Here is a 25,587-nt window from a genome sequence, read left to right as displayed (position 1 = left end):
GCTCACCTTCAGGTATTTGATGAGTTCTGCTGGATTGCCGTCTGACGTGGTTTTCATCAGCTGGCAGTGCTGGAAGAATTTATGCAGATGGAGATCCTGTAGGAAGACATAAAGCTGAACCATCTCATCTCTTGTGTCTGCTTAATTTTTTATGAACGGAGGCTGACCTGAGGATATATTGTTGACGCTACATGGCTCTTCACTTTAAAAAGTGGCTTGGCATTTTCCACCCACTTTATATCTGGCTGGGACTGTTAGCAGAAGGAAGCAGAATATGGTTGGCCACTCAGGTTTCTGGGGGTTAATTTTTTTTTTATACTCCACACAGGACGCAGACGGATTGAGCTTCTGAATCAGGTATTCAGATTGGTGAGAGAACAAGGACGTACCTTCCTGCTGTCCTGACACAGATACCCAGCAGGCAGAGCAGCAGCGACAGGCAGTTGAAGCTCTGATGATTGGATCCTCCCATCTTTGAGCAGAGGCATCCAGGCGTATCCCACTGAAGAACATGAGATGAATAAAATGCACAGAAGGTAAGATGGAACAGTAGTGATACGTCAGCACAAAAAAACCAAAACTTTAACATTCAGGATAAATTTGTGAGTCTGAAGGCTGTTTATGCATCTTTATTTTTAAAAAGAACAATAATAAAAAAAAACTGAAGGGAATTTGAGCACTACTAATAATTCTCCATCGAGCAGCTCAGATTCTCTGTAGCCTTTTGCCTCCACACGTTTCCTTTTCCACACACTCAGTTACATATAAATATTGCGACATTCCACACACTAACATCACAATTTGATATATTGTGCAGCCTCCGTTAATCCCAGTAAATTCTGTTTTCTGAATCACTTTGTACGGACATGCACGTTTCGTCTCCGGTTGAATCAATGTTCAGGGTCATACTCACCCAGTGACTCCACGCCATCTCTCTTCTTGCTGCTCGCCTTGCTGCTGGACTCACAGCTGACGTGGTAAAAGGTGAACAGGATGTGGTGTCTCTCGTGCACATGGACCGGCAGCTCGATTTTAACCTGCACCCAGAGGAACAGCAGCATTTCAGTTTTATACAGACACTAAGTTCAGAATAGGACCCATCTCCCCAAAAAGGCCCTTCCCCTATTGTTTGTGATGGTCTCAACTGGAGAACTGGCCGAGGAGTCTATGACACTTTACTTTGAACCCTTTGAGAGCCTTTTGGGGGACAAGATGATTAATTAATAGAACACATTTTCCTCAACATAGCCAGCAAATGGAAGGGGTAGGTAGGGTGAATACATCAGGAAGGATTAGACTTCACTATGTCCATCATGGTGATGGTCTTTTATGTTTACTTGGACCAGCTCCAGACCAATTTCCTTAATTTTGGGAACTTGTCCAATACCTACATGTGAAACCGATCTTATCCACATCCATAAAGGTCTGTAAAATCAGCAAATGTCCACTCTTTTAGAGAGGACAAATTTTTTCTATGTGAAAAATAAATGACTGAAGGATGGTCGAGTGTAGTGTTTAGTTAAATAGGCCCAGTTTTAACAACCTACTCAAATCCAACCTAAAAGTGAGCTCAGAAGGAATAAATAAAAAATGAAAAAGTCCTTTAAAATAAACCTTAAAAGTTTGACAAAAATTGAAGTTGAGATGAAAAACGTAAACTAAATACAAATCAAAGGCAGGAACATTTTATTCGTCATCTTTTACATAACAGAATAAAGCATAAAGTGTGAAACCTTAAACATTCTGCGTTTTTTTTATATATATTTTTCCAGAACTAAATGACAAAATCTAAACCAGTCTATAAAAAGCAGGTAATAAAATAATCTCTTGTCACATTTGACTTAAAACTTTCTACCAAGTTATGGTTAAAACATTTTTTAAGAGACTGCATGTGAACAAAAATCAAAACCGATTATTAATAAAAGCCAATATCTATGACATTATTTCGACCTCTGCTGCATGCTTTCACCCCACATGCTCCTGTGACCCGGCAAAACACTTTAGCTCCACTAGAGGGAAGCAGCAGCAAAGAAAAAGCTGTAAGCCTGTGATTCACATGGTGATTTTATGACAGGAAATGAAACATGATGCAGAGAACGGCTGGAGCTGGTGGGAAAACTCTAGATCTGGGAAACAACAGAGACAAATTCTCAACTGCAGTTAATTTTTAAGATTCGATTTTTGGAAAGGTTTGGAGTAGACGTATTAGAAATTTTTTTGACGGCTAAACAACCCTGTTTATATTTACATTTTATACAGGAACAAATCCTTGATCATGGTGCCATTTTTGGAAAAACTCCTTCATAAGAGCTGAGGCAGATTCTGTTAAACCTGCTTAAGATCCTAATCCCCATGATTCCATAGCCATATGGACCCCACCGACCCCCACCCCTTCTGGAACAACCGCCTTGTTCTTTCACTCAGCTCCAGGCTCGGTGAGTGCTGAGGAATCAGTGAGTTCACAGCTCTGTCTTCAGGCAGATTTATGGGATTAACTCAGACTGCTCAGGCATTTCAATAACAAGCAAATATCCTGATCGGTTTGAAGAAAGCCCAGCGCGCCTGAGCGAACGTCTTACTCCATACTTTATAGTTTACATTCAGGACACCAGTCAAAATGGAGGGAACAACGTCTGACCTCGTCGTAGAAGTCGGGGCTCTGGTTGTGGTGCAGGACGGCTGCGTAGGCGCCGCTGGCAAAGAGAGAGTCCCCCGGCTTTCCGTAGATGCACTGAGAAAGAAGTAAAACACACAATGAGCCGTGAGATTCACTGAAACCTGAGGTTACAGACCTTCTTACAGAAGAAGTACAGCATGGCACTGCTTTGACCAGCAAATGGGCAGTTCAGGAGTGGAAAAGATTCAGTCCAAGTGAACAAAAATGGTTTATTCTGCAACAACATCATTATAATGAGTTACAGATTGAACCGCTCCGTAATGATTGAAGATTATCTCAGTATTTTGTTAGGTAAAGACAGAACGTAACAAATTACTGAAAGAATAATAAGTTTATATGTGTTGCAGCCATATGGAGGCAAAATCGGGACATAATTGTCATATGTGTGAAAACAAAAACTAGTTGAAATTGAAAAGAGAAAAGTTTAAACAAAATATTACATTTTGAACTTTCAATCTGAAAAACAAAAGAATGTGTCCAGAATAAGAAGAGATTAAACTACATATTTCTTTCATTTGGTTTTTAATTCTTAAATTAATGTCAGTTTCAGCCAACACGTAGAGACTGACTGGCATTTTTACATATTTCCAATGTAATAGAGCTCAAGATGGACATCTGTGAACACAAATTATCAACTGAGTTTCAGTGTGGACTTTGACTGGGCCACTTTAAAGCAGCAATAGGATGTTCTCACTCTTCAGTCGTAAGAGTGGCTTTATGGCATCATTCAGATGGAAGCCTGCATCAAAATGTGTGGGTATGCTTATGTTCACAATCTGACAGATTTTCAGTAGTTTATGTTTTTTTTCCTGAAGATAATTTCAAGATTCAAAGTTAAACTCTGACCCCTCAAAACTATAACATTTTTAACTTTTTAAATTTAGAATTTACAACTTTTATTATGATACTTTCAATCAGTAGTGAATACAGTCATAATGTAAAATATCTATTTTTTGCTTTTGAGTAAAAGAAATATCCCCAGTATGGATTAAAATTAGGGCCCATAAAAAATTAAATCTCTGACTGTTTTTTTCACCCCAGAATTCAGTTTTTGTCTAAAAATTTCACTTTTTTCAGATTTATTTATTTTTCCTCAGCTTTCTGACTTAATTCTCATAATTCCAATTTTTTTCTTCTTTTTTTTGCTCAGCTTTTTTTCAAAGCTAAACTTTTCTGTAAGTTTGTGAGATGTAGCACTTTTGCTAGGAAACTACAAACCCAAACATGTAGTTGGCATGTTTGGTATCACAAACTAAATCAAACTGATCTAAGCAGAGCTGGAACCCTCATCAGCAGAAGCTTTATGGAAAAACATGGTCATGCGTGCGGGATTAGGCGGCCTCTGGTCGCAATGTTTCTAATGAAGAGAGACGAACAAGAATTCCACACCGCTCCGACGAGCTGGGGCTTTAATTAGGACGTTAACAAATGCTGTCATCTGAAATGAACGATAACAAGCCGTACTAGCCAGAGACAGCATGGCAGGAATTGGATCGAACGGCTCAAGAGGCATTCTGGGTGTTAAAGTCCCACCAGGTTAGAAGCAGAGATGGAAGGTTTTTCGATGCTGCAGGAACTGAGAGCAGACACACGCCTGGAGGCCCAGCACAGAACCTTCCTCATCTGAAGGGCAGGCCGATGGCGGCCATGATTACCTTACTCAGGATGAGGGTGGAGGAGCGGCTGCTCCAGATCTTATCACCCCTCTCTCCCAACATGTTGTCCTGTTAGAGCTTGCACCGTATCACACACAACCCAACACCAAGCAGCTTCCACTCAGAAAACCTGATCTAACTTGTCACATTTTCATCATCGGAAACGCGATCCCAGCTGATGTCTCATGAAGCTGACGGTGAACGAGTGACTGCATTGTTAGGGTACAGCCAAGGGGAAATTCCCTCGGTGTCTATCAACCACCAGGCTACGTCCTCTCAGGCACGTTTGAGCCCAACACAAACACACCACTCTTCCTGTTGGCCTGATTACATCTCCTGGCAGGTGTGCTGCTGGCTCCTGTCTTTTGAACAAAACTATTTCCACTGGCTGAACCTGAGGTGAGGTGCCTGGTGTGTGGGGAGGTTTCAGCTGAACAGAGACTCACCTCACTGTTTTTTCTTCATCCGTCTGACTCGGCTTAATCAAAAGCATTCATTATGAATGCTTTTGAAAGTGAGAAATAAAACAACCAAAGAGAAAGAGAAAAAGAACGCGACCATTCATCTCCCAGCCAAAATGACAAAGTGTGGGCAAGAGTCAGATTTGATCTCTCTTCTTGACAGAATTAGTGATGTTCCTTTAAAAGGTTCTGTTACCTGACAGATTGGATTGGACTGAGGTCGTGACGTTGAGTGTTTGTCCACGTTATCCATTGTAAAACCAGTTTCAAGTGTTTGGTACACCTATGCGGTTGGGACGCCTGACCGGGTCCAACCAAAGATGGATCTTCTCAACACAAATCAAAAACCACCGGCAGCACACCAGCCCCCCATTATGACACTGCCACTCCCACAATTGATAGTTTAAATTCACCCTCCAGCTAATCAAAACAGACTTCTGTGGACCAAATATGTGCAAATTTATCAGCTTTTCAAACAGAATTTTGTTTTCATTGCCAGCACCCTCTCGGCCCACACATAAACCTTTGTAGTGTCTGCTGATCTAACAGTTTATAGTTATAGTTTCAGTTTTCTGTCTGACAACTGATATTTTAAAAGCCTGACATTCAGATCTTGATTTGGCCAACATCAATTAGTTTTGTCTGAAATGTTGCTAAAGAAGTAAGAAAATTACTAAGTTGGCCACAATGGGGTAGTCGTGACCCAGTGGCGGGTCAGTCTGTCGTCTCTCTTCACAAAAGGGAACACTGACTGAGTTTAAGGCCTTTGAAGAGGAGGGTAAGATCAGTTGATCAAATCGGTTTCTCAAGTAAGTATTGGCCGATCACCAGTCTCCCAAAATTAGCAAAATCTATGCATTCTTAATATTGAGGAAAAAGAGGTTCTTCATTTATGCCATAAATATGGATTTACACACAGAGGAATTCTATTTAACAGTTAGGTGACTTCTGGAGGTAATTGGTTGCACTGGATTTCATTTCAGAATATAATTGCAAAGGGGGTTGACTTTAGAGACTCACCTTCAAAGGGACAGAACCTTCCTCATCTGAATCTTTGAACTGCATGCAAACAGCGATGTTCCGAGCCTGAAGGAGGAGGGAGGAACAGTCAATGACTCGCTGAGCCCAATGTGTCACATCTGCCCTCGCTGTCGGATCACACACATGATTCTGATCGGCTTTACCTTGGTGAAGGTCTTCTGGTTGTCATATTTCAGCTGCAGAGGGTAGATGTAGAGCTGGTTCTTGTAGGTGGTGAAGGGGTAGTTGTACTTGGCCTCCACGGGGAGGAACTCCTCAATCTCCACAGAGACCCGCTCACAGCCGTCCTCAAAGGGTTTGACAGGGATGTAGGAGGACGTCACCGTATCTGCAGCACAGAGAGCTTCGTCAGCTCAGAGGACGGAGAAAAGCAGAGCTGACTTCTGTTTTACTGATTCCATTATCCATTAATTGAGGGGATCAACAGTGAAGTTGTGTCACAGTACAAACCCAGATGCATAAAAACAGAGGAAAGCATCACTTACACAAGATGCTGAGTTGCTTTTCGGAACTATGTCTTTTAGTGTTTTTTATGCACTCCTATCAAAACACCAGATTGTCTTAAACTGCCACACATTCTTATTTCCATTCTTATTTCCATTAATTATCACCAGCAACACTGATCTGACAAGTTGCATGTGCTGAAAGATCACTACTTGTTTGATCTTTACAAATTCTTTCAATGTAATCGTGGTGATCTATAAATGTAGGCTTCCTCTTTCCTTTTGTGCTCTAGATAAAAGTACCAACAGCTGAACGAGGAAACAAGAGACCACAGAACTTTGTTACAGCGCCTTACTACCGCTTGGGCTTTCTCACATTTTGTCACCAAAAACTAAGCCACAACTCAACTGGAGACAGAACAGAGCTAAAATGATACATAATTTTATTTATTTATTTACACAAATAGAATATTTTTTCAAATTCCTTTACTTTAGATATCTACATTGTCTTCATAGTCACGTCATTAGTAAGCAACAGTGGTGTGAACCGATGACTAGAAACTCAGTTGTGCTAACCTGAAAACACTATTAATAAACCTTTGTTCTGCTAACAGTGAAGCTCTACACCACATAGGTCAAAGTCAAGGCCCATGGGCCGAACCCGGCCCGTGAATTAATTATCTGTGGGCCCATGAATGATATTTAATTACCGTATTTTCACAAATATAAGGCACACATAAAAGTCTTAGATTTTCTTCAAAACGTGCGGCGTGCCCTATAGTGCAGTGCGCACTATAGAGCAATGTGCCCTGTGTGTGTTGTTGTTGTAAGGCGGACGTAGTAGAGAACACCATGAGAACGTTAAAGGGGGAAGTGTGGGCGTTGATTGTATATAAAAGAAAGGGTATGTGCGTTATGCAGAACATCATTATTTTATTAACCCTGAAAATGGCAAAAAATGGCAAAAAGGCCAACAGCAATGCAGAGGAACATGGAAATGGAGCAGCCGCGAGAGAATTTAAGATTAATGAATCGATGGTTCGCAAGTGGAGGAAAACGAGCTCCGACATCTCAAGAAGACGCAGCTGAGTGTCCACGGACATGAGGCGAGGTGGCCCAAGTTGTAGGAAAGACTTGAGCAGTTGATCATCGAGCAAAGAACGAGTGGGAGAAGCGTTTTGACGGTCACCATTCGACTAAAAGCAGTAACGCTAGCAGAAGAAATGAAAACTGAACATTTCCAAGGAGGAGGTCCGTCTTGGTGCTTTCGTTTCATGAAATGATGCCATTTTTCCATCCGGACCGGGACTACGGCGCGCAGCAACTTCCAGCCATCTTCCGCTCCTACTGCAGCAAACACATCACCGACAAACATATCCAGCCCAGCCTCATCACTAACATGGAAATGGTGCCGCTCACTTTCGACATCCTGGTGAGTCACACTGTGGAGAAGAATGGGACCAGCACGGTAGAGATAAGCACAATAGTAGCGATAAAACCTGTGCCCTATAATCAGGTGCGCCTTATGTGTGTGTTAAATACAGTAATGTCACACATAACTGAGACTGCCCCTTTTAGTACGGTGCGCCTTATGGTTGTGAAAATACGATACCACTAGAACCGGCCCACAGGCCACAGCAGCCCACAGGCCACAGCAGCCCACAGGCCACAGCAGCCCGCTGGCGTTTTGCATGCACCAACACTAGATTCCCCACAATGCAACGGTAGACTGCAAAGTCACTGCAGCACAAACGGCTTCATCAGCAATCAGAAACCGTTCAACTTTCAGGTACCCCCTCCTCAAAAATGGCTAAATGGAAGGTGGGCGCTGAGAACAGAGGGTTTCAGGCCGGGTGGGAGGCAAAGTTCAGGTCCACAGAGGTAAAAGGCAACACCGTCAGTAACACATTACTGACAGTGAACAACTTTTTTCAGTAACGAGTAATGTAACGCGTTGCTATTTCAAATCCAGTTGTCAAGACTACAGTTACTTATTGAAATCACTTTGCGTTACTATTTTCTTTTACTTCCTCTCCACGGCTTCGGGAGAGTCTATGCAACAGTATGAGCAGGGACAGAAACAGAAACAATGGAGCTGGATGCATATTATGTTGTTGGAAAAACAGGAACTATTTTGAGTTTCGCTCCAAATGTCCGATTATAAGCAGCTTTGGGCCTGTTTTTTTAGGCTTAATATGCAGACATAAACCCAGAATTTGTCAGACATTTTAGACTCTCCCTGTCCATCATTTCCTGGACGATCCGTCCCACTGTGTCTTTGTTAATGTCAAACTGATATATGACCTCTGAATGAGGTCAATCTTCGCATTGCACTCCAGAAAATAGCAAACATCAAAACTAATAGGAATAGCGCAACAAACGTGAAAACAGCCATGAATGAACGAGTCTGTAAAGTGGTGTAACTGAATGCCATTATAATTATTAATATTAAGATAAGTGTCACAAATCTGTGAAGCGGGACATCTGAGTTGTGGACAGTGACACAGGTTTTGTTATTTTAGCTGTTGACAAAAATATGTTCAGAAATACAATTTATATATAATATGGGCTGAAAGTGCACACTCCCAGCTGCAATATGAGAGTTTCCACATCCAAATCGGAGAAAGGGTTTAGGAATCATAGCTCTGTAATGCATAGCCTCCTCTTTTTCAAGGGACCAAAAGTAATTGGACAATGGACTCCAAAGGCTGAAAGTAACTCAAAAGGCCTTTCCCTCGTTAACCTGTAATCAAGTAAGTAGTTAAAAGGTCTGGGGTTGTTTCCAGGTGTGTGGTTTTGCATTTGGAAGCTGTTGCTGTGACCAGACAACATGCGGTCAAAGGAGCTCTCAATTGAGGTGAAGCAGAACATCCTGAGACTGAAAAAAAAAGAAAAAATCCATCAGAGAGATAGCAGACATGCTTGGAGTAGCAAAATCAACAGTCGGGTACATTCTGAGGAAAAAGGAATTGACTGGTGAGCTTGGGAACTCAAAAAGGCCTGGGCGTCCACGGAAGACAACGGTGGTGGATGATCGCCGCATACTTTCTTTGGTGAAGAAGAACCAGTTCACAACATCAACTGAGGTCCAGAACACTCTCAGGGAAGTAGGTATATCTGTCTCTAAGTCAACAGTAAAGAGAAGACTCCATGAAAGCAAATACAAAGGGTTCACATGTAGATGCAAACCATTCATCAATTCCAAAAATAGACAGGCCAGAGTTAAATTTGCCCAAAATCACCTCAAGAAGCCAGCCCAGTTCTGGAAAAGTATTCTATGGACAGATGAGACAAAGATCAACCTGTACCAGAATGATGGGAAGAAAAAGTTTGGAGAAGAAAGGGAACGGCACATGATCCAAGGCACACCACATCCTCTGTAAAACATGGTGGAAACGTGATGGCATGGGCATGCATGGCTTTCAATGGCACTGGGTCACTTGTGTTTATTGATGACATAACAGCAGACAAGAGTAGCCGGATGAATTCTGAAGTGTACCGGGATATACTGTCAGCCCAGATTCAGCCAAATGCTGCAAAGTTGATCGGACAGCGCTTCACGGTACAGATGGATAATGACCCCAAGCATACAGCCAAAGCTACCCAGGAGTTCATGAGAGCAAAAAGGTGGAATATTCTGCAATGGCCAAGTCAATCACCAGATCTTAACCCAATTGAGCATGCATTTCACTTGCTCAAATCCAGACTTCAGACGGAAAGACCCACTAACAAGCAAGACCTGAAGGCTGCGGCTGTAAAGGCCTGGGAAAGCATTAAGAAGGAGGAAACCCAGCGTTTGGTGATGTCCATAGGTTCCAGACTTAAGGCAGTGATTGCCTCCAAAGGATTCGCAACAAATATTGAGAAAAAACTTTTTTGTTTGGGTTATGTTTATATGTCCAATTACTTTTGAGCTCCTAAAATGTGGAGTGTTTGTAAACAAATGTGTACAATTCCTACATTTTCTATCAGATATTTTTGTTCAACCCTTTAAATTAAACGTTACAATCTGCACTTGAATTCTGTTGTAGAGGTTTCATTTCAAATCCAATGCGGTGGCATGCAGAGCCCAACTCACGAAAATTGTGTTACTGTCCAAATATTTCTGGCCCTAACTGTATAATCTCAGAAGGCACTATCAAGCTTCTCAAAAACACACAAACAAAGACAAGAATATGGACATCATAGAGCAGGACAATAATGCATTTTCAGTTTATAATGCATGCACTTTAATTTATGTATTTATCTTGATATTAAGAAACATATTTAGTTTCTCAAAACAATTAAATTTTTTGCTGTTTGCCTGTTGAAAATGTTGTCCCTTAAGGTTACTGACAGTCATAACAAAATAGTGTTTTATTCTTTTAATGTACAGAACATGTGATTTTTCTTTGAAGGAAATTTGTTTTTGTCTCTTTGCTTGTTGAAAAATGGTTTCACTTGAAGTTATTGACAGATCCATAAGAGAATATTGTTTTATTCATTTAATAACTAATATTGATCAACTAACATCGATTAGTTGATCAATATTAGTTGATATTGATCAACTAATATTGTTGATCAATATTAGTACTGATCAACTAAGTCTTTTGATCAATACTTAGTTGATCAAAAGTTTGATCAACTAAGTATTGATCCAGGGGGCTGAATAGAAATGCACTCCACACTTTTTTGTAAAATACCTAAATAAATAATAATAATAATAAAAAAATACAAAAAAGTTTTAAATTTCACAAATATGCGCTACTTGGTGTTGATCACATAAGCTCCCAGTGGAATCCATTAAAGTTTGAAGCCATGTTCCATTCTTGTGGCTAATGGCATGATAACAAAACAAGTCTCAGCAGGTTGCTATGGAAATATGAACATACTTGAGAAATCAGGTGGGACACATTCAATGGTCACATTCAGCTGTCCTGGAATGATCTGCAGTTTGCTCTTCTCAGGTCTGAAAAGCAAAATTAATAAATTAAAAAATTAATTAATTAATTAAATTAGAAAAGGGAATTTCTGAAACTAAATAACAGAAAATACTGGACAGTTTGGATTTTCCAAAGAAAGTGACGTATCTGAGCAAGGCACTTGCTCTGATGCCAGATCAATCTTAGACTTAAAGAGAATTAGGGCCCTCCACGTGAAGTAATGATGGTGACTCACTTCCTGCTGTCGGCCAGAAGCTTCAGCAGGTCGTCTGTGGAGATTTTGCTGCTGTCCTGGCGATAGAGAGGAGAAAACTTCCCATCCATGTCCAGGCTGCCCTGCGCATCCTTGAACACCTGCCTGGGTCAGAGCAGACGGCTCAACAGTAAGGTCCAACACACAGACCGCACAGACCAACCACACACCCCAACCCGCTGCCTTACTTGGCCGCCCAGGCAAAAGGCATCCTGTAGTGACCCAGGCGTTGGCAGGTCTGCTTGGCAGCTTTCAGCACCTTCTGAGCCGTCTGGGGAAACATGGGAGGAGACGTGAACACGGAGCAACATGTGAGTGTGTAAAATGTGCTGAGTGTGAAGAGGAGCAGGGGAAAACCTTGTTGGTGTCAGAGGTCTTGATGTAAGGCTCGGTGCAGTGGGTGATCCCGTTCTGCAGAACTTTCTCCACTCGGGCCACCAGGAAGATATCCGCATGAGGGTTGGTCACCGAGAAAATGCCCTGGGGATGAAAAACGAGAGAATAAGAGAGAGGAGGAAGAGGATGAATGGCTGCAACCATTCATCCTCTTTTGACTAAAAGTCACTGAAAGTTTTTGGTCCTTTTGAAATTGAAATTAGTTTTTTAAATTTATTTTTTAAAATAGATAAAAGATATTTTGTTTTGCGTCTAACTATTTCCACTTTGGACACCCATTGTTCTATACGGTTACGGTTGCAGAGATTCAGAGCTCAGGTGGAAGAATCTGTCAACAGGAAACTATGAGCTAGAAATGCCTCAAACATTTCCAGCAAGAAAGGAAGGAAGGAAGGACAGAAGGTAGGATAGAGAAGGTAGGATAGAAGGAAATAAGGAAAGAAGGAATCTCTTTGTAGAACACTCCAGACCTAAATCCAGTGGAGAATGTTTCCAGACCTGAGAAATGCCGCTCACAGGCATCCCTCCATCCATGCAGACTGGATGGAGGGAAAATGAAAAGGAAAGAAACAATCATCTGAACGCATCCAGCTGCTGACCTACTCTGTAGAAATCATGTAAAAATGTCAGTTTCTAGAGAACAAAGCTGGTAGAAACAACTGTATCCACAGAGAATGTTGTTTCTATAAAGTTGACTAAAACACTGATTTCTTTTTCATGTTCTCTTTTCTTTCATTATCACACATTATGTAAAAAAACAAACTCTGTATTGAAGCACATCAAACAAATAAGCAGATATGAACACGTTTGTTTATTTTCAATTTCTCATAGTCGCCTCATAGTTGATGGAGACCGACAGTGACATCAGACGCCAGCAGGTCACAAACAAGAGCAGAGGAAGCAACTGAGGCTAAAGTAAAACTGCAGGAAAACCACAAGGGAACAACATGTATATTTGGTCGGGTGAGAAGAGTTCTTGCTCGAGGTTTCAGTTTCAAACTCTGAAGAGGAAAGAAACAAAGATGTCTTCCGAACGCACCCAGCTGCTTTGGCTCTGTCATGATTGTTACCCAGCAGCTGGTTTAAAAACGCTGCAAAAAGAGCCACAAACTAGTCCTTGCAACCATCACAGCAAAACACGAGCTGACACTCATCGTCACATGAGGCCAGGCAGATGATTCAGAGCTTCAATTATCAGAGCAGACAGGAAATGGAGGCTGTGTGTGGGCCACACCCAGACCAGCTCCCCTACACTGGGCTCTCAGGAAACTGAGCCGCTTGTTTACCTTTCAGGCCGAGTGGACCAGTCCAAGCAGAGCGGCGGCTGGCTGCTGCAGCGCAACACATTCAAATATTACAGCATCCTGCTGGGTTTCAAAGAGAATATTTTACGACTTAGGAAAAAAATGACTTGAATGTTTAACACTTAAAAAAAAAAACAGCATGATACTGCCACCGCTATGTTTCACCAGGCAGATGGGATGTTCAGGGACTTCTGGGTTTAAATGTAGCCTCAACTATAGTCTCATCTGATCAGGTGTCCAAACCTTTCACCACATTTCAAGTCACATAATTATAAACACTCGTACAAGGTAAAACTTGTTGTTCTAGACAACGCCAAACATGTATGTAAAATCTCTGTACCAATAAATGCACATTCATATAGATGAAATAGAACAAAGTAGTCAGGCCTTTGGGAAAAACGGATCTCTAAGTAATTATGGACTCAAAATAAAATCCAACAAGAGAGATATGCTAAAATTGTAAATATTTGAGATCCCTTCTAAAAAAAACACACACTTAGATATTTTAATAGTTCAAAACACCAAATATACCTAAATATGTATTAATATTCACAACAGAAACAGTCTTAGCACTACCAAAAAAGCTAAGAGTCCACAGTCTTCCTTGTCTCTGCTCTTGAGGTTAGAGCCAATCAGAGTCAGGAAAAATAAATGCTGTTCATGTATTGGCTGCTTTGCCATCACCAGACAGTAGCGTGTGAAGTAGCATTGATGCTAGGCATTTCAGCTCCTCCAGAGTTATCAAAGGCAGCTGTGTTTATGCAGAAATTAAGTTGCAGTTTTATTTAGGGTCGTCAGAGTAAAGGGGGCTGCATACAGATGCTCTATTGAGAACCAACTATGGTGTGTTAGTGTATCAAATAGAAATCACAACTAAATGCACTGAAATTTTGGACCGTTTTCTGACAAAACAAGACAAACTTTAACTTTAAGAGTTCTGAGCACTCCTGCAGTGTTTCTAGTTCACTTGGGTCTGGTGACATGGAAAGAATCAACTAACGGCTGCTGAGAAGAAAGGAAAAAGTGAGAACAAGCTGTGTGTGCTGCTGAGCTCACAGCCAAAGCCAGCGCTCACATACAGGCTTCATTTTTCCAGAGCCTATAACACTGAAGGTAGATCAAAGGAACTTCCATCATCAAAAATCTCCCACATATTCAGAAATGGAAAGGTAGGACAGAGATTTATCAAACCAGTGGAGGACGCCCAAACAAAGTAGTAAGTTAGAGGACCTAGTCAGAAATATGAGCTAAGCTAATACTGAAACACTTCACCAACACGGCATTTAGTGGAAGCTAATGCTAAAGTGTCACACCCACACTGTATTTAGCAGAAGCTAATGCTAATGCACTACATCAATACAGCATTTAGCAGAAGCTGACACTAAAGGGCTATACCAATGCTGCATTTAGTGGCAGCTAATATTGAAGCTATAAATATGGCTAAATTATTTCTCCACATAACAACGTTACATAGTAAACTTACAACCACAAAAAAACTGTATGTCAAGGCATTAAAAAAGGTTTTGCTTTAATAAAGCTGCTGGGAAAAATCCCCATCTAATAAAAGAAAATAGCAGGTACACAGGTGCAACTGCAGCAGTGAGAGCTACGCAGCAATTTGGCATCTTAGCATTTGAGGTTAGAGACTTCATTGAGCTACGACACGAGGCTTTCACCGCTTAGCTTGTACCTGTGTGGGGAAGCGAAGTAGAGCCTCCGACACCCTCTGGACAACAGGAAGGCCTTTCCCTTTCCCACAGTCTCCGTTCACCATGATCCCTCCTCCTCCTCCGCCCTCTCCAGATCCTCCACCTCCACCCTCCGAGTCAGACGATGGAGAAAGTTGACCGGAGGTGTCCGTCAGCATCTCCCGGACACACGGAGGGTTCAGGTCCACGTGGAAATCAGCCGAGATCTTACAGTTTTTGGACAGGTCGAAAAGGGCGAGGCAGATGAAGAACGGCTCCACCTGCAGCAAGGTTGAGTAGAGAGAGAAGAAAAGGTGGATTGAAAACCTCAAGGAGACACAACAATAGATGTATCAAATAGATACATTTTTGAAGTTAACTTAATTTACTAATGGCAGAAATACCCAACAAGTTTATCCATCTACTTAAAATGCTCACATTTGGTTACATAAACTAGGGTTGCACAGATCAATTGACTCAGATTTCCTGAATTTTGATTCTGATTTAAGCAGATAACAATTTTCTTCTTTAAAAATTTGCTAAAAAGAGTGATAAGTCACTAAGTTGGCAACAGTGGGGTGACTATTATTAATTGTGCCATGCAGATGTGACCTGCTGGGCCGGTCTGTCAGTCGGCCTTACTCCAGAGCAAAAGGGAGCAGCGTTTAATCTCCAGAACTTTGTGGATGTAGATAAGATAGGTGGACAAGATCAGTTTCTTGTGTAAGAATAGGCTGATCACCAATCTCCAAAAATGTTAAAAATATGGGTCAATTTATTGGCTGTCTTTGCTGGTACAAAAGAATTGGTCTAAATTAAAGCATATTAATCTCTTTAATCTGCCTCTGCAATGGAAACGTCGTGCAGCCATGGAAATAGACCAGGTTTTTGTTTCCATTTCTAAGTAAGGCAGCCTGATCCAAAAGAAATAATTCATTATATCGGCCAAAATGAGTTAGTGTCGTGATGCTCAAACCTTTTCTAAAGGTCGTTCAATTACATCAAGATGGACCAGTGAAGCCATCGGAAACTGAATGGAAACAAGGGGGGAGAAGAGGAAGAATGTGTGCTGCTTTGGAGCCACAAATATGAATGGATCCATTTGTCCAAGGAAGCAGCTCCTTTAATGGAAGAGCAGGAGCTCACTCAGCTCCATGACTGCATGAAGCTGCTCTGTTCAAGGTGAAAATTGCAGATTAATGGCATCTTTTACATTCACACATTCCCATTCCACAAATATTTGTGCATAAAGCAGATTTTTTTTCTAATCCACTTTATTTTAACTACAGGACAGTGAATGCATCGTCTCGAAGTTACAAGGGGGGTTTGGGACATGTGAAGCTTTCTCTGCAGACCAACATGAATATTATCTGGGGCGAGAACTGTAGAGGGCTAGGACTGACCACGATCTGCGCTGGTAAAAATGAAAGCAGTGTGTTGTGGGTAAATATGCACGTCTGTACAGGGACTCACATGGAAGGTGTTGGTCTTATTTGGGAAGTAGCTCTTTGTATACAGTGGAGTGCTAATTAATAACTGACCTAATTTTTCCTTTAGCACGTTAGCTAACTTTGAAAACATTTAGCACACTTAGCTTTGCCTAAATTAAATTTTCAGTGCCCACCACTGTCCATATGTGAACAGTGTGTTTATATCCATATATTTGAAGACAATAACGTACATTGGTGAGGACACCATCAGCCTTCTCGTTAACGCAGCCCTGCAGGCTGAAGGTGAGGTCGTGGCAGCTGACCATGATGCGGCGGCCGAAACGCTCCTCGAACGGCTTCACGTCTGGCTCAATGCCCGAGAAGTCCAGTCTCTAGATGTAGGACAGGGAGGGGGAGGAAGGGATGTGTTGGTTGGAGGAAGGGGGATGAAAGAGAAAGGGAGGAGGGTGGACAGTTCAGGAAGATTGGATCAATAGTGAGATACATAAATAAGTAATGAGTGAAAACACAAGTTTTGAAAGGATAAACTTTCCTTACCTGCGTTTCAGGGTCCAGGGAGAAAAGCTTTTGTCTGCCTTCGTTCCTGTTGATCTTATTGAGCTGGTCCGTCTCCCTCACGTACTGCAAAGAGCACAGAGTCAAACTAAATGCTTCAACCTTTACTATGCCCATTTTTATTGTGTCTGTATCAACACAATAAAAAGAGAGCTAAAGAGCTCTCAGCTCTGTAGCTGAGAGCTCATGCTTTCTTTCCTCTTTAAGCAACTCAAATTGAAGACAAAGACATTCAGTCGGAAGAGAAATGGGAGGATGAGGGGACCATCTGATGTAGACAAACAAATCAAGCCCTCCAGTGCCAGTCGGGCCTCAGTTCTTGTCTGCTCTGCCTGCAGCCTGCAGACAGTCGGGAGCATGAAGCAGCAGAGGCCCCAAGCCAGAGTGGGGCTTTGTTGTCAGTGAGCAGGTGTGGGTTTAAACACATTAAAGCAGCAGAGGGTCTGTGGAGGAAACAGTGCTGCTCTCAGGTCTTTTCTGCTCCACAATCTCTGCTCAGAGAAAACAAATAAAACCCTAACCCTACCCCAACTAACACGTTCACAGCAATCACCAGTTTTCTCCAACCCAACAATGAGATCATGATAAAACAAATGAGAATAAGCCGCACGTTTCAGAGCACATCTTTCAGCAGCATCATCAGTCAAAGCTGGAGTTTAGAAGAAGAAGCAAGAGTTTTCAAACTAAAGGTTCGCAAAAAATAAAAACAATAATCACAAAATATTTTAATTGTTTAACTTTTTTAAAAAAATAATCTTTTTGTATTCTGACAATTTTTCTTCAACATTTACGCTTTCAAATGCATCATATTTCTCAATTGTGCTCAACATAAATTGAGAATAAATAACTCCAAAGGTTCATACAGTCCATGGCAAAAACACCGCTTGAACTGTTCCTGAAATCTTATATTTTATAAGGGCAACACAAATAAAAATCTGAAAAGTGTGGTGTGCTTTTTGTTCTCCCTGCTTTCATCTGATTCAATTCAATTAAAAACTTGAAAGACAAACTGACAAGAAGAGCATTGATCATAGATCTGAGGTTCATCTTAGGCAAAAACCTTAACCATCAGCTGCAAATGCACTCGGTGAGCGGAACACAAATGCAAGACACACTTTTAAGATTTTATTTGCAAAAATGTAGTAGACTGCAATATTTTGTCTCCTCTTCACTATTTTGTGCTGCTCCATCACACAAACTTTCAATATAACAAACATCCTGAAGTTTGAGAAAATATGACAAACTTTGAGGGGTCTGAATTGATTTTTGAGGTTCTGCATAACTTTAATATGATTATATGTAACAATAATGGTCTGATAAACATTATAAAGGCTTATGAAATCAGATAAACAAGTCCTGTTCCTACCTTCATGAGCTCTGAGTGCAGGCTCCTCCCCTGACTCTCCTGCAGACCTTCTCCTTTCCCTTGGCTCACCGTGTCATCATCTGATCACACAGGAGGAAATGATTCAACAAGAAGCCCTCAGGTTTGATTATCACACCCATGTTGTCCAGTTTGAAATAACATCCATCTGCCAGCTCTCTGGATGCTTGGAGCTGATGAACTGAGTGAACCTCTTAGTTGTCCCAGTGTCTAATCAGAATGTCTGCGTTTTTGGATTTCGGCCACAGAAAGTTGGCAAGACCCAAACAAGCTGCATAAAACACTTAATGTTCCCTCTAAGGCCAGCTAAATCAAGAGAATAGTCCACCCTCTTTCTGGAAGAGACAATCAGCTAGAAGAAGCTCAGACTTTTAACAACCTGCTCGGTTTTATTTTATAAGTGTGGGAAGAAGAGCTGACCTGTGGTGAAGTCCAGCAGCTCGGCTCCGTTCCTCTTGTCGAGGACGGCCTCGGCGGCGCTCTGCAGGGCCTGCTTCAGCGTGGACACCCAGTCCTCCATCTCCGCCTCGCTGTCCGCAGCCAGGAAGTGGCTGTAGCGGTCCTGCATTTTCAGCTCGAAGCCATTCCGCCGCATCTTAGGGCTCTGACGAAACACAGGACATCAGAGGGTTCAGTGTTCTGTGGCAGTAAGGGGTAAAACGAAGAGCTGCTAATTGGAGCCTTCAGCAGAAACTGGTTCATTGTCCAACCTGACAGATAAGTTAGTGAAAACTCTTTATCTCTGTCGTTAAAAATGATTTGTCCCCTTTCCGAAGAGGGCAACTACTTTATAGAGAAAGGAGCTCCTGTGCAGCCTGTGCAGCAACAAACCTGAAGATCCCTCTAACTGACACATTCCATTGTCTGACATTCTGATAAAGAGGATGCTTGTTTTGACAGTAATGGTTTTTTTGGGTTTTTGTTTTTCATTTTCTGAAGATTTCTTGATGGAAAATGATTGACGTGGTCGTTACCACCAATAAAAAGCTATTACCATAGCTAAGGTGGCACTTTTTTTCAGGATATTGCTGGTAGTCAGCGGATTATTCAGATAAACTTCAGTGAACAAAAAGGATGAACAAATCATCCATAATATGATATAATATAAGTGACGGAACGCAGAAAACATAGCTCTCTCAGGAGAAACCATCCAACTTTTCTTATTCTACTCCGGAAGCATCATATTAAATATTATTAAATTATAACATCCTAAATAATAAAAAAAATCCTCATTAAATCCAAAACTAATTCTTAATATCCTGTGATAGTCCAGTCAGACATATCTACTTATTGGAGGAGCAACGAATAGTTCAGAGAATATGGTAGCGTCAATGGGGAACTCGTTTTCACATAGAACCAGGGCTGCTTTGGTTTATTTCCTTCATGAATTTAAGCTATAAAAAGAAGAAGAAAAAAACAAAGAAATTTGTATTTATTTGACTGTCACATGACATATGACAGTCACTTTACTTTTTTTGTAAAGTGATGAAAAGATTAACTGGAAGAAATATTGCTGTGAATGTTAAACGTCTCTCTAAATGATCGAACTAAAAACTTCCCGGCAACCAGCCCAGACCTGAAGGAAGTACCCACAAGTTGACTTAGTCATCACCATCAGCCCCCTCCTCCACCCGCAGCGCTTCCCTTTTAATCAGCTACCCCAATCCTTTTCTACCCAGTCAGAGGAATGCAGTAAATCTGCCCCAATAAAAGCAGGTAAAAATCCCCTGGAGCGTGACGGGAGCTCACATTAACACCAGGACCCACAACCAGCTGCTGCTACTTTGCTCAAAATGTACCTGAATAACATCAATGCAGGAGTCAAGGTAGATGGAGCCTTTGGTTTCCTTGCAGTTCTTCTCATCCTTGTAGGAGTTGAGAATGTAGGAACCGTCGGGGAGCTGGGACAGGTAGAAGTATCTCCGTTTGAACACCTGAAAATCACACCAAAGATTCTGTCAACTGGCAATGACTCAAAGAAATGAAGAATTATTTCTGTTGCACGTTTTCACATGCAAAACATTATAACCACAAACTTTGGTGTGTTTTAGTAAAGTTATATATGATTGTGAGGTCAAAAGTCAATGAACCATGTCTTTTTGCAACAAATATAAATCTGAAAAGTGTGATGTGCATTTTTATTCAACCCTTGTAACAAATTCTAGTAGAGTGGACTGTCTTTTTTGCAGTTTTTTTCCAATCATCAATGTTTAAAAAACTTGAACCTGCCGATTCTGATTTTGGTCTGAAAAGTGACTAAATTAAGCAAAAAAGTCACTGAGGTGGCAATAACGGAAAGTGATAATTGTTAACTGCAGATCTGCTGGGCAGGTCTATCGGTCAACCCTGTCTAGGGTACTGTGAATTTACACCTTTGCACAAGCAGATAAGATTCCACAGATAAAATCAGCTTCACATGTTGTTATCACCCAATTTTCCAAAATAAAGAAATTCATGGCAGATTTATCAGCCGACTGATTCATCGATGTACATCTACTTTATAGAGATTGTTAGATTTTATTCAAAGTAGCAGTATGTAGGTTTTATTAAATTACTTTTTTACGCATTTGTTGAAACTGTCACTGTCATGACAGTATGGTATGAGACAGATAATCTGTGAAAAAAATTGCGCTCCTATGCCTTCTTCCAGAACTCCCACTCCTAACTAGAAACAATCAATCAAAGCTAAGATGAAGGTCTTGCGCTGTCAATCACAATCTCTTGTGCCAGCTGGCAGATCCTGTTGTGAATGCTAAGGCTAGTTAGCACAGTCACAAATGGCAGTGGATAAACAGTATTCCTGCAACAGTGAGTCGATTCTCCACCATCAGCACAGGTAGCAGCGAGTACATGAGACTGACCGACAGCGCTAAGCCCCTCCTTCTGGCTCTGATTGGTTGTTTCTGACCGGGAGTGCTGCATTTCTTAACACAGCAATAGCAGCTCAGGAAGGAGGTGGAGGAAATCTATCTTTTGTTGTTACTGTTTTATTACAAACAGTCATAACATGGTGACAGTTTTAACAAGTATGTAAAAATATATATATATATGTATATTCTTTATAAAAGTTACATACCACAGCTTTAAGGATATTGAGAACTTAAGGTATTAAAATTAGAGGTTATAATGTGACAAAATGTAAACAAATTTAAGAGGCAATAATTATTTTCAAAGACAATGTATACGAATTGGTGGTTGAACTTCGAGTCACCAGAGGCAAAGAGTACGGTTGATGTGCCGTGTCCATCCCTTCCACGACTCTGTGTTAATAACAGACAGGAGTGCTGGCGCTGACTCACCCTCATGGAGACAGACAGGCTGCTGTTGATGTTGGCTTTCTGCAGCCAGCCCTGCTTCAGGATGCCGCCCCTCTGGGAGCACAGCGATGCCGTGTCCTAGCCGACAGAACGCACATGGAGGCTTTCAGGACAAATTCAACTTAAACATGATGAAAGATTCATTTTAACCCGACTCCACATCTTTCTCTACAGGATGTCAGAACAATACAAGAGTTGCCTTAATGTCTCATACTCCAAAGAAAAAAACAAAACAAACTTTGGTTTCAGGAGATCAGACTATTGGTGACTATTCCTGAGTAAACACATACATGTTCACATTAGTCCATCTTTCTGATTGGCTAAAAGAGAGTCAAGCCCATCCTCCGTCCTCCTGACTGCAGAGTTATGGTTTGAAAAGCAGACGTTCTCCTGACCTTCCTCCGTCTCTCCTCTGCCTCCATGTGGGCGGTCGATGAGATCTATTTATAGGATATGTTAGGATTCTGGTTTCCCTTCTCCGTAGCGCTCTGTAAGAGGGCTGACACGCCCACCTGACAGACCAAAAGCTGGCCATGTTTCATCATGTCCGCTTTAGTAAACGAGCAGAGAGAATGTCTTTGTATCTATTCCAGGACTGTCCTGCTTGTTCAATAAAACAAATTTGAGCATCTCTTAGAGGAATCTAATCTCTGAGATTTACAGGCCATCACTAAAAGCCCTCAGCAAACACACACACACGTGCACACACACAGTGCTGTCTGTGATCTGCCACTCACCTCATCTTTGGCGTCTTCATCGATCTCAAACACATGAGCAGGAAGCTTGTCCGTCTTCAGGCCTTTGCTTTAAAAAAAAACAAACAGGGTCAATAAGCAGCTTGCTTTGTCTACATGAGGTCAGCTACATTCCTTTGTTGTCAACAAAACTGAAATGAGGCATTTTAAAGATGCCATTTGTTTTTTTCTTTTGTTTGTTTTTTTACATAGGCATTTAGAACAGCTTTGTAATGCAGTATGTATTTCTACTACTGGAATATGTTTATGAGAACATTGAAGCAGAAAAGACCTGTAAAATCTGCTACCTATATATTTGGGTCGATGACATTGCAATAGAAACTTGAAAAGTGACTTTTAACAGATCTTGACTAAGATTCTGAATCATTTCAGTTTGCTTCAATGTATTTTCCTGCCAAATTCGAAGCTCAACGGAAGGCCACACTGGCCAAGAAAGAAAAAATAAAAGCCCAACAGGAAGTTATAATAACAAGTTTTAAGGTCATAATTATGAGGACCAATTCAGTACATTATATTGGTATACAGTATTTTGAAAAGCGAGACTGATGTGATGACGTTTTGATTCACAATAAATCGCCAAAAATGTAATTCAAATCAAAAATACTTTACTTATTCCAAAGGGAAACCGAATTTCATCCAAGTGCCTTCAATATTTTATATTTCACAGTAACATGTCCTGGATGACACTCTGAGTTGTTGGCAAGCACTACCACTACTCTTTTGCTTTTGCCACTCCTCTGTAAATCTCTGTCTGGCTGGACAATTAGAAAGAGGAATGTATATAATAGGGAATATAATCACTGCCCTTTATGACCGATGAAAGAGATGGTGTGAACTTCTTCTGTCTCTCTCTACTCAGTGGTTCTGCTCTCAATCCATGAAGCCTCCTTTTGAAAATGTTTCAGCTTTTTCAATAGTTGAAACACTAAATATACCCCAATATAAATTAATCAAAACACACATTGTAAACCCTCTTAGAACTACAGCAGAAGCTAATATTTATAGCCTTCCGTATTTCCGCTCTTGGGCAGGTACAGCCGATAGCATGTCAAGTAGTATTGTGGCTGGTAACTCAGGTTCTTGGCTGCATTTTCTTTCACATATTTCAGACATGTTCTATAAAAAAATACACATGAATTGGCGAAACCATGAACACTGAGCCATGAATAAGCGGGGCTTCACTGTGTTATTACCAACAAAGTCTTCAAGTAACATTTTAGCCGTAGCTAATATCATCCAGACCTGCTGAGGGATCACTGTGAGGCGTTTTCCCCTGAGGTTGGAACAGCAGTGATAAACTCAACGACCTCTTCATCACTGTGAGAGTTCAGAACGCCAAACCTTTCTGAGCTGGTAGATTTCCTCTGACCAGAGGAAGACTTAAAGCATAGACGTATTGGGGATTTCTGGTAGGTCACCAGTGAACACAGTAAAATCCCTTGTAAATCTTAAATACCTGGCAGTCAAAGGACTTCCAGCTAAGTTAAGAGGTCGTTTAGCAGAAATTATAAATCTAAACACAGTTTCTCCAACATTATGTCACGTATTCCCTTCAGTTTGGGATCTTGTCTTTCCTTACCTTGGCAGCATGCGGAAATCACCCGAGTAAGCCTCGTACTTGTAGTTGATGATGTGCCAGTCGGTGTTGTACATCTTGATGCACTGTGGATCAGAAAGCTGGATTAGCACCACATACAGTAAAATATCGAAGTGGGTCAAAACTGTCATTTCGTCAGTGTAAGAGCACCCATATCCCTATTTCGTGAAGGAAACTCTCACTCCACTGCTGTCAGCTTAGCTACTTTGTCGCAGTATTTAGCAACTTTCCAAACAAAAAAATTGGTATCGGTCCAAAATCGGAATTGACAGGTCAGGCTTTTTAAAGATCACTGATCGGCCAGAAAAACACAATCGGTGCACCCATAAAGGTGACATCTATGTGCCATTTATTTTCCTTTCAACACTGAAAGTTTCTGCTGCCTGAAAGAATCTTTGCTCCATTTTAACAAACCCTTTGATAGCTGTTTCTAAAATGTGTCACAGTCATGAGAGCTGGAGAGCAGCGGCAGAGCAGACTGTTGTCATCATAACACAGAGTCACTTTTTTTATTGATGATGAAACATTTAGGATTTTACAAAGAAATCTGAACATTTCTTTGTGAACACTCTAAAAGATGAGAATGAATGCTGAATAAGCTATCTTATTAATCAATGATAAAACAAAGTGTCGAGCTAGACTGCTCTGTCGAAAGTAGTTACTTTTTCCTTTTTTTCATTCCAGTCTCGTTTTAGATCTTGATAAAAGGCTTGTTGCCACTGCTGCTTTCTCAGCATACCTCTTTAGCAAACAGACTCCTGGCCTCTTGCTCGGCGTTCTGAGGAACAGAAGGAAAGACGGTCCTTCTCTGCCGAGAGATCTGGGACTCCTGCATCCAGGCAAACACAGCAACACATAAACACACTGAGACACAGGGGAGTATGTAAGCATTACACCCTGAGGAGTCTGTGAGCCTGGGGACATCATTTGCTTCACAGAAATATTTGTAACCCTTTTTTTCTTCACATTTGCTAAAGAACTTTCTAAGGACTTCACAGGACGGCTACTACTAAGCTGACCGCCTTCCAGGATGTTGGCACTGCTGTCTATTCGCCAAGGCTTTCCCACAAAAGTTTTCTTCATTCTAATGTTCAATTACATATTGATATTTACCAATAAGGATTTTTTTTTCTGTCAATTTATTAAACGCTATAATACGGAGCCCCCCAGTGGAGAATTGTTTTTCTTTTGCGTTCCCTCGCAAAACTGCACTGATCAGTTATGCGGTATAATTGAATATCGTCAGCCTTTCTTACGATGGCCGCCGTACTTTCTGCTTTAATATAAGGTTATGTGAGGTTTTTCCATGAATGTTAATATCTCTTTTGTGAAATATCTTAAGTTTTATATATTTTCTTTAGTATAGAAAGGCATCACAAACCTGTGATTTTAACAGAAAAGTTCCGTAAGTAGTAAATAAATAATACATTATTATTTATTTACTACTTCACTAGTAAATAAATTAGGACTATTATTTAAATAGTCCTAATTTGGACTATTTTTGAGTTATTATCACGGATTTGATTGTGTCAAAATTGTCAGTTTTGATTGTGTCTCTATTGTGCTGATTGTCTGAATAGTTTAAAGGGTCATTTTCATGTTCAGCTCCATCTCAAACTTAACAAACATAAACATGCAGTGAATAAGTCGACTTTCAATCACAAAGAGATATTAACATTTATGGAAAA

The 25,587-nt window shown here is 41.0% G+C and overlaps 1 protein-coding gene across 3 annotated transcripts in view; it reads right to left on the bottom strand.

The window, feature by feature from the left end:
- Positions 1–25,587, bottom strand: part of dock11 (dedicator of cytokinesis 11) — an 84,706-nt gene that overhangs the window by 48,980 nt on the left and 10,139 nt on the right. For all 3 annotated transcript variants that reach the window (XM_055058432.1, XM_055058433.1, XM_055058434.1), the window contains exons 3-23: positions 24,639–24,728; positions 23,882–23,964; positions 22,285–22,351; positions 21,530–21,625; positions 20,030–20,164; positions 18,651–18,834; positions 18,213–18,292; positions 16,829–16,912; positions 16,522–16,662; positions 14,843–15,121; positions 11,810–11,932; positions 11,641–11,723; positions 11,435–11,557; positions 11,149–11,225; positions 5,978–6,162; positions 5,814–5,879; positions 2,639–2,731; positions 914–1,037; positions 390–502; positions 168–251; positions 7–96 (exon numbers count right to left, since the gene is read on the bottom strand). In XM_055058432.1, the coding sequence (XP_054914407.1) occupies positions 7–96; positions 168–251; positions 390–502; positions 914–1,037; positions 2,639–2,731; positions 5,814–5,879; positions 5,978–6,162; positions 11,149–11,225; positions 11,435–11,557; positions 11,641–11,723; positions 11,810–11,932; positions 14,843–15,121; positions 16,522–16,662; positions 16,829–16,912; positions 18,213–18,292; positions 18,651–18,834; positions 20,030–20,164; positions 21,530–21,625; positions 22,285–22,351; positions 23,882–23,964; positions 24,639–24,728 (2,400 nt within the window). The remainder of the gene's footprint in view (positions 1–6; positions 97–167; positions 252–389; positions 503–913; positions 1,038–2,638; positions 2,732–5,813; positions 5,880–5,977; positions 6,163–11,148; positions 11,226–11,434; positions 11,558–11,640; positions 11,724–11,809; positions 11,933–14,842; positions 15,122–16,521; positions 16,663–16,828; positions 16,913–18,212; positions 18,293–18,650; positions 18,835–20,029; positions 20,165–21,529; positions 21,626–22,284; positions 22,352–23,881; positions 23,965–24,638; positions 24,729–25,587) is intronic.

This window comes from Poeciliopsis prolifica, unplaced genomic scaffold, assembly GCF_027474105.1.
Source record: "Poeciliopsis prolifica strain line A6 unplaced genomic scaffold, Auburn_PproV2 SCAFFOLD051, whole genome shotgun sequence".
Classification (NCBI taxonomy): Eukaryota; Metazoa; Chordata; class Actinopteri; order Cyprinodontiformes; family Poeciliidae; genus Poeciliopsis; species Poeciliopsis prolifica.
This window is presented reverse-complemented; position numbering and strand designations above follow the sequence as displayed.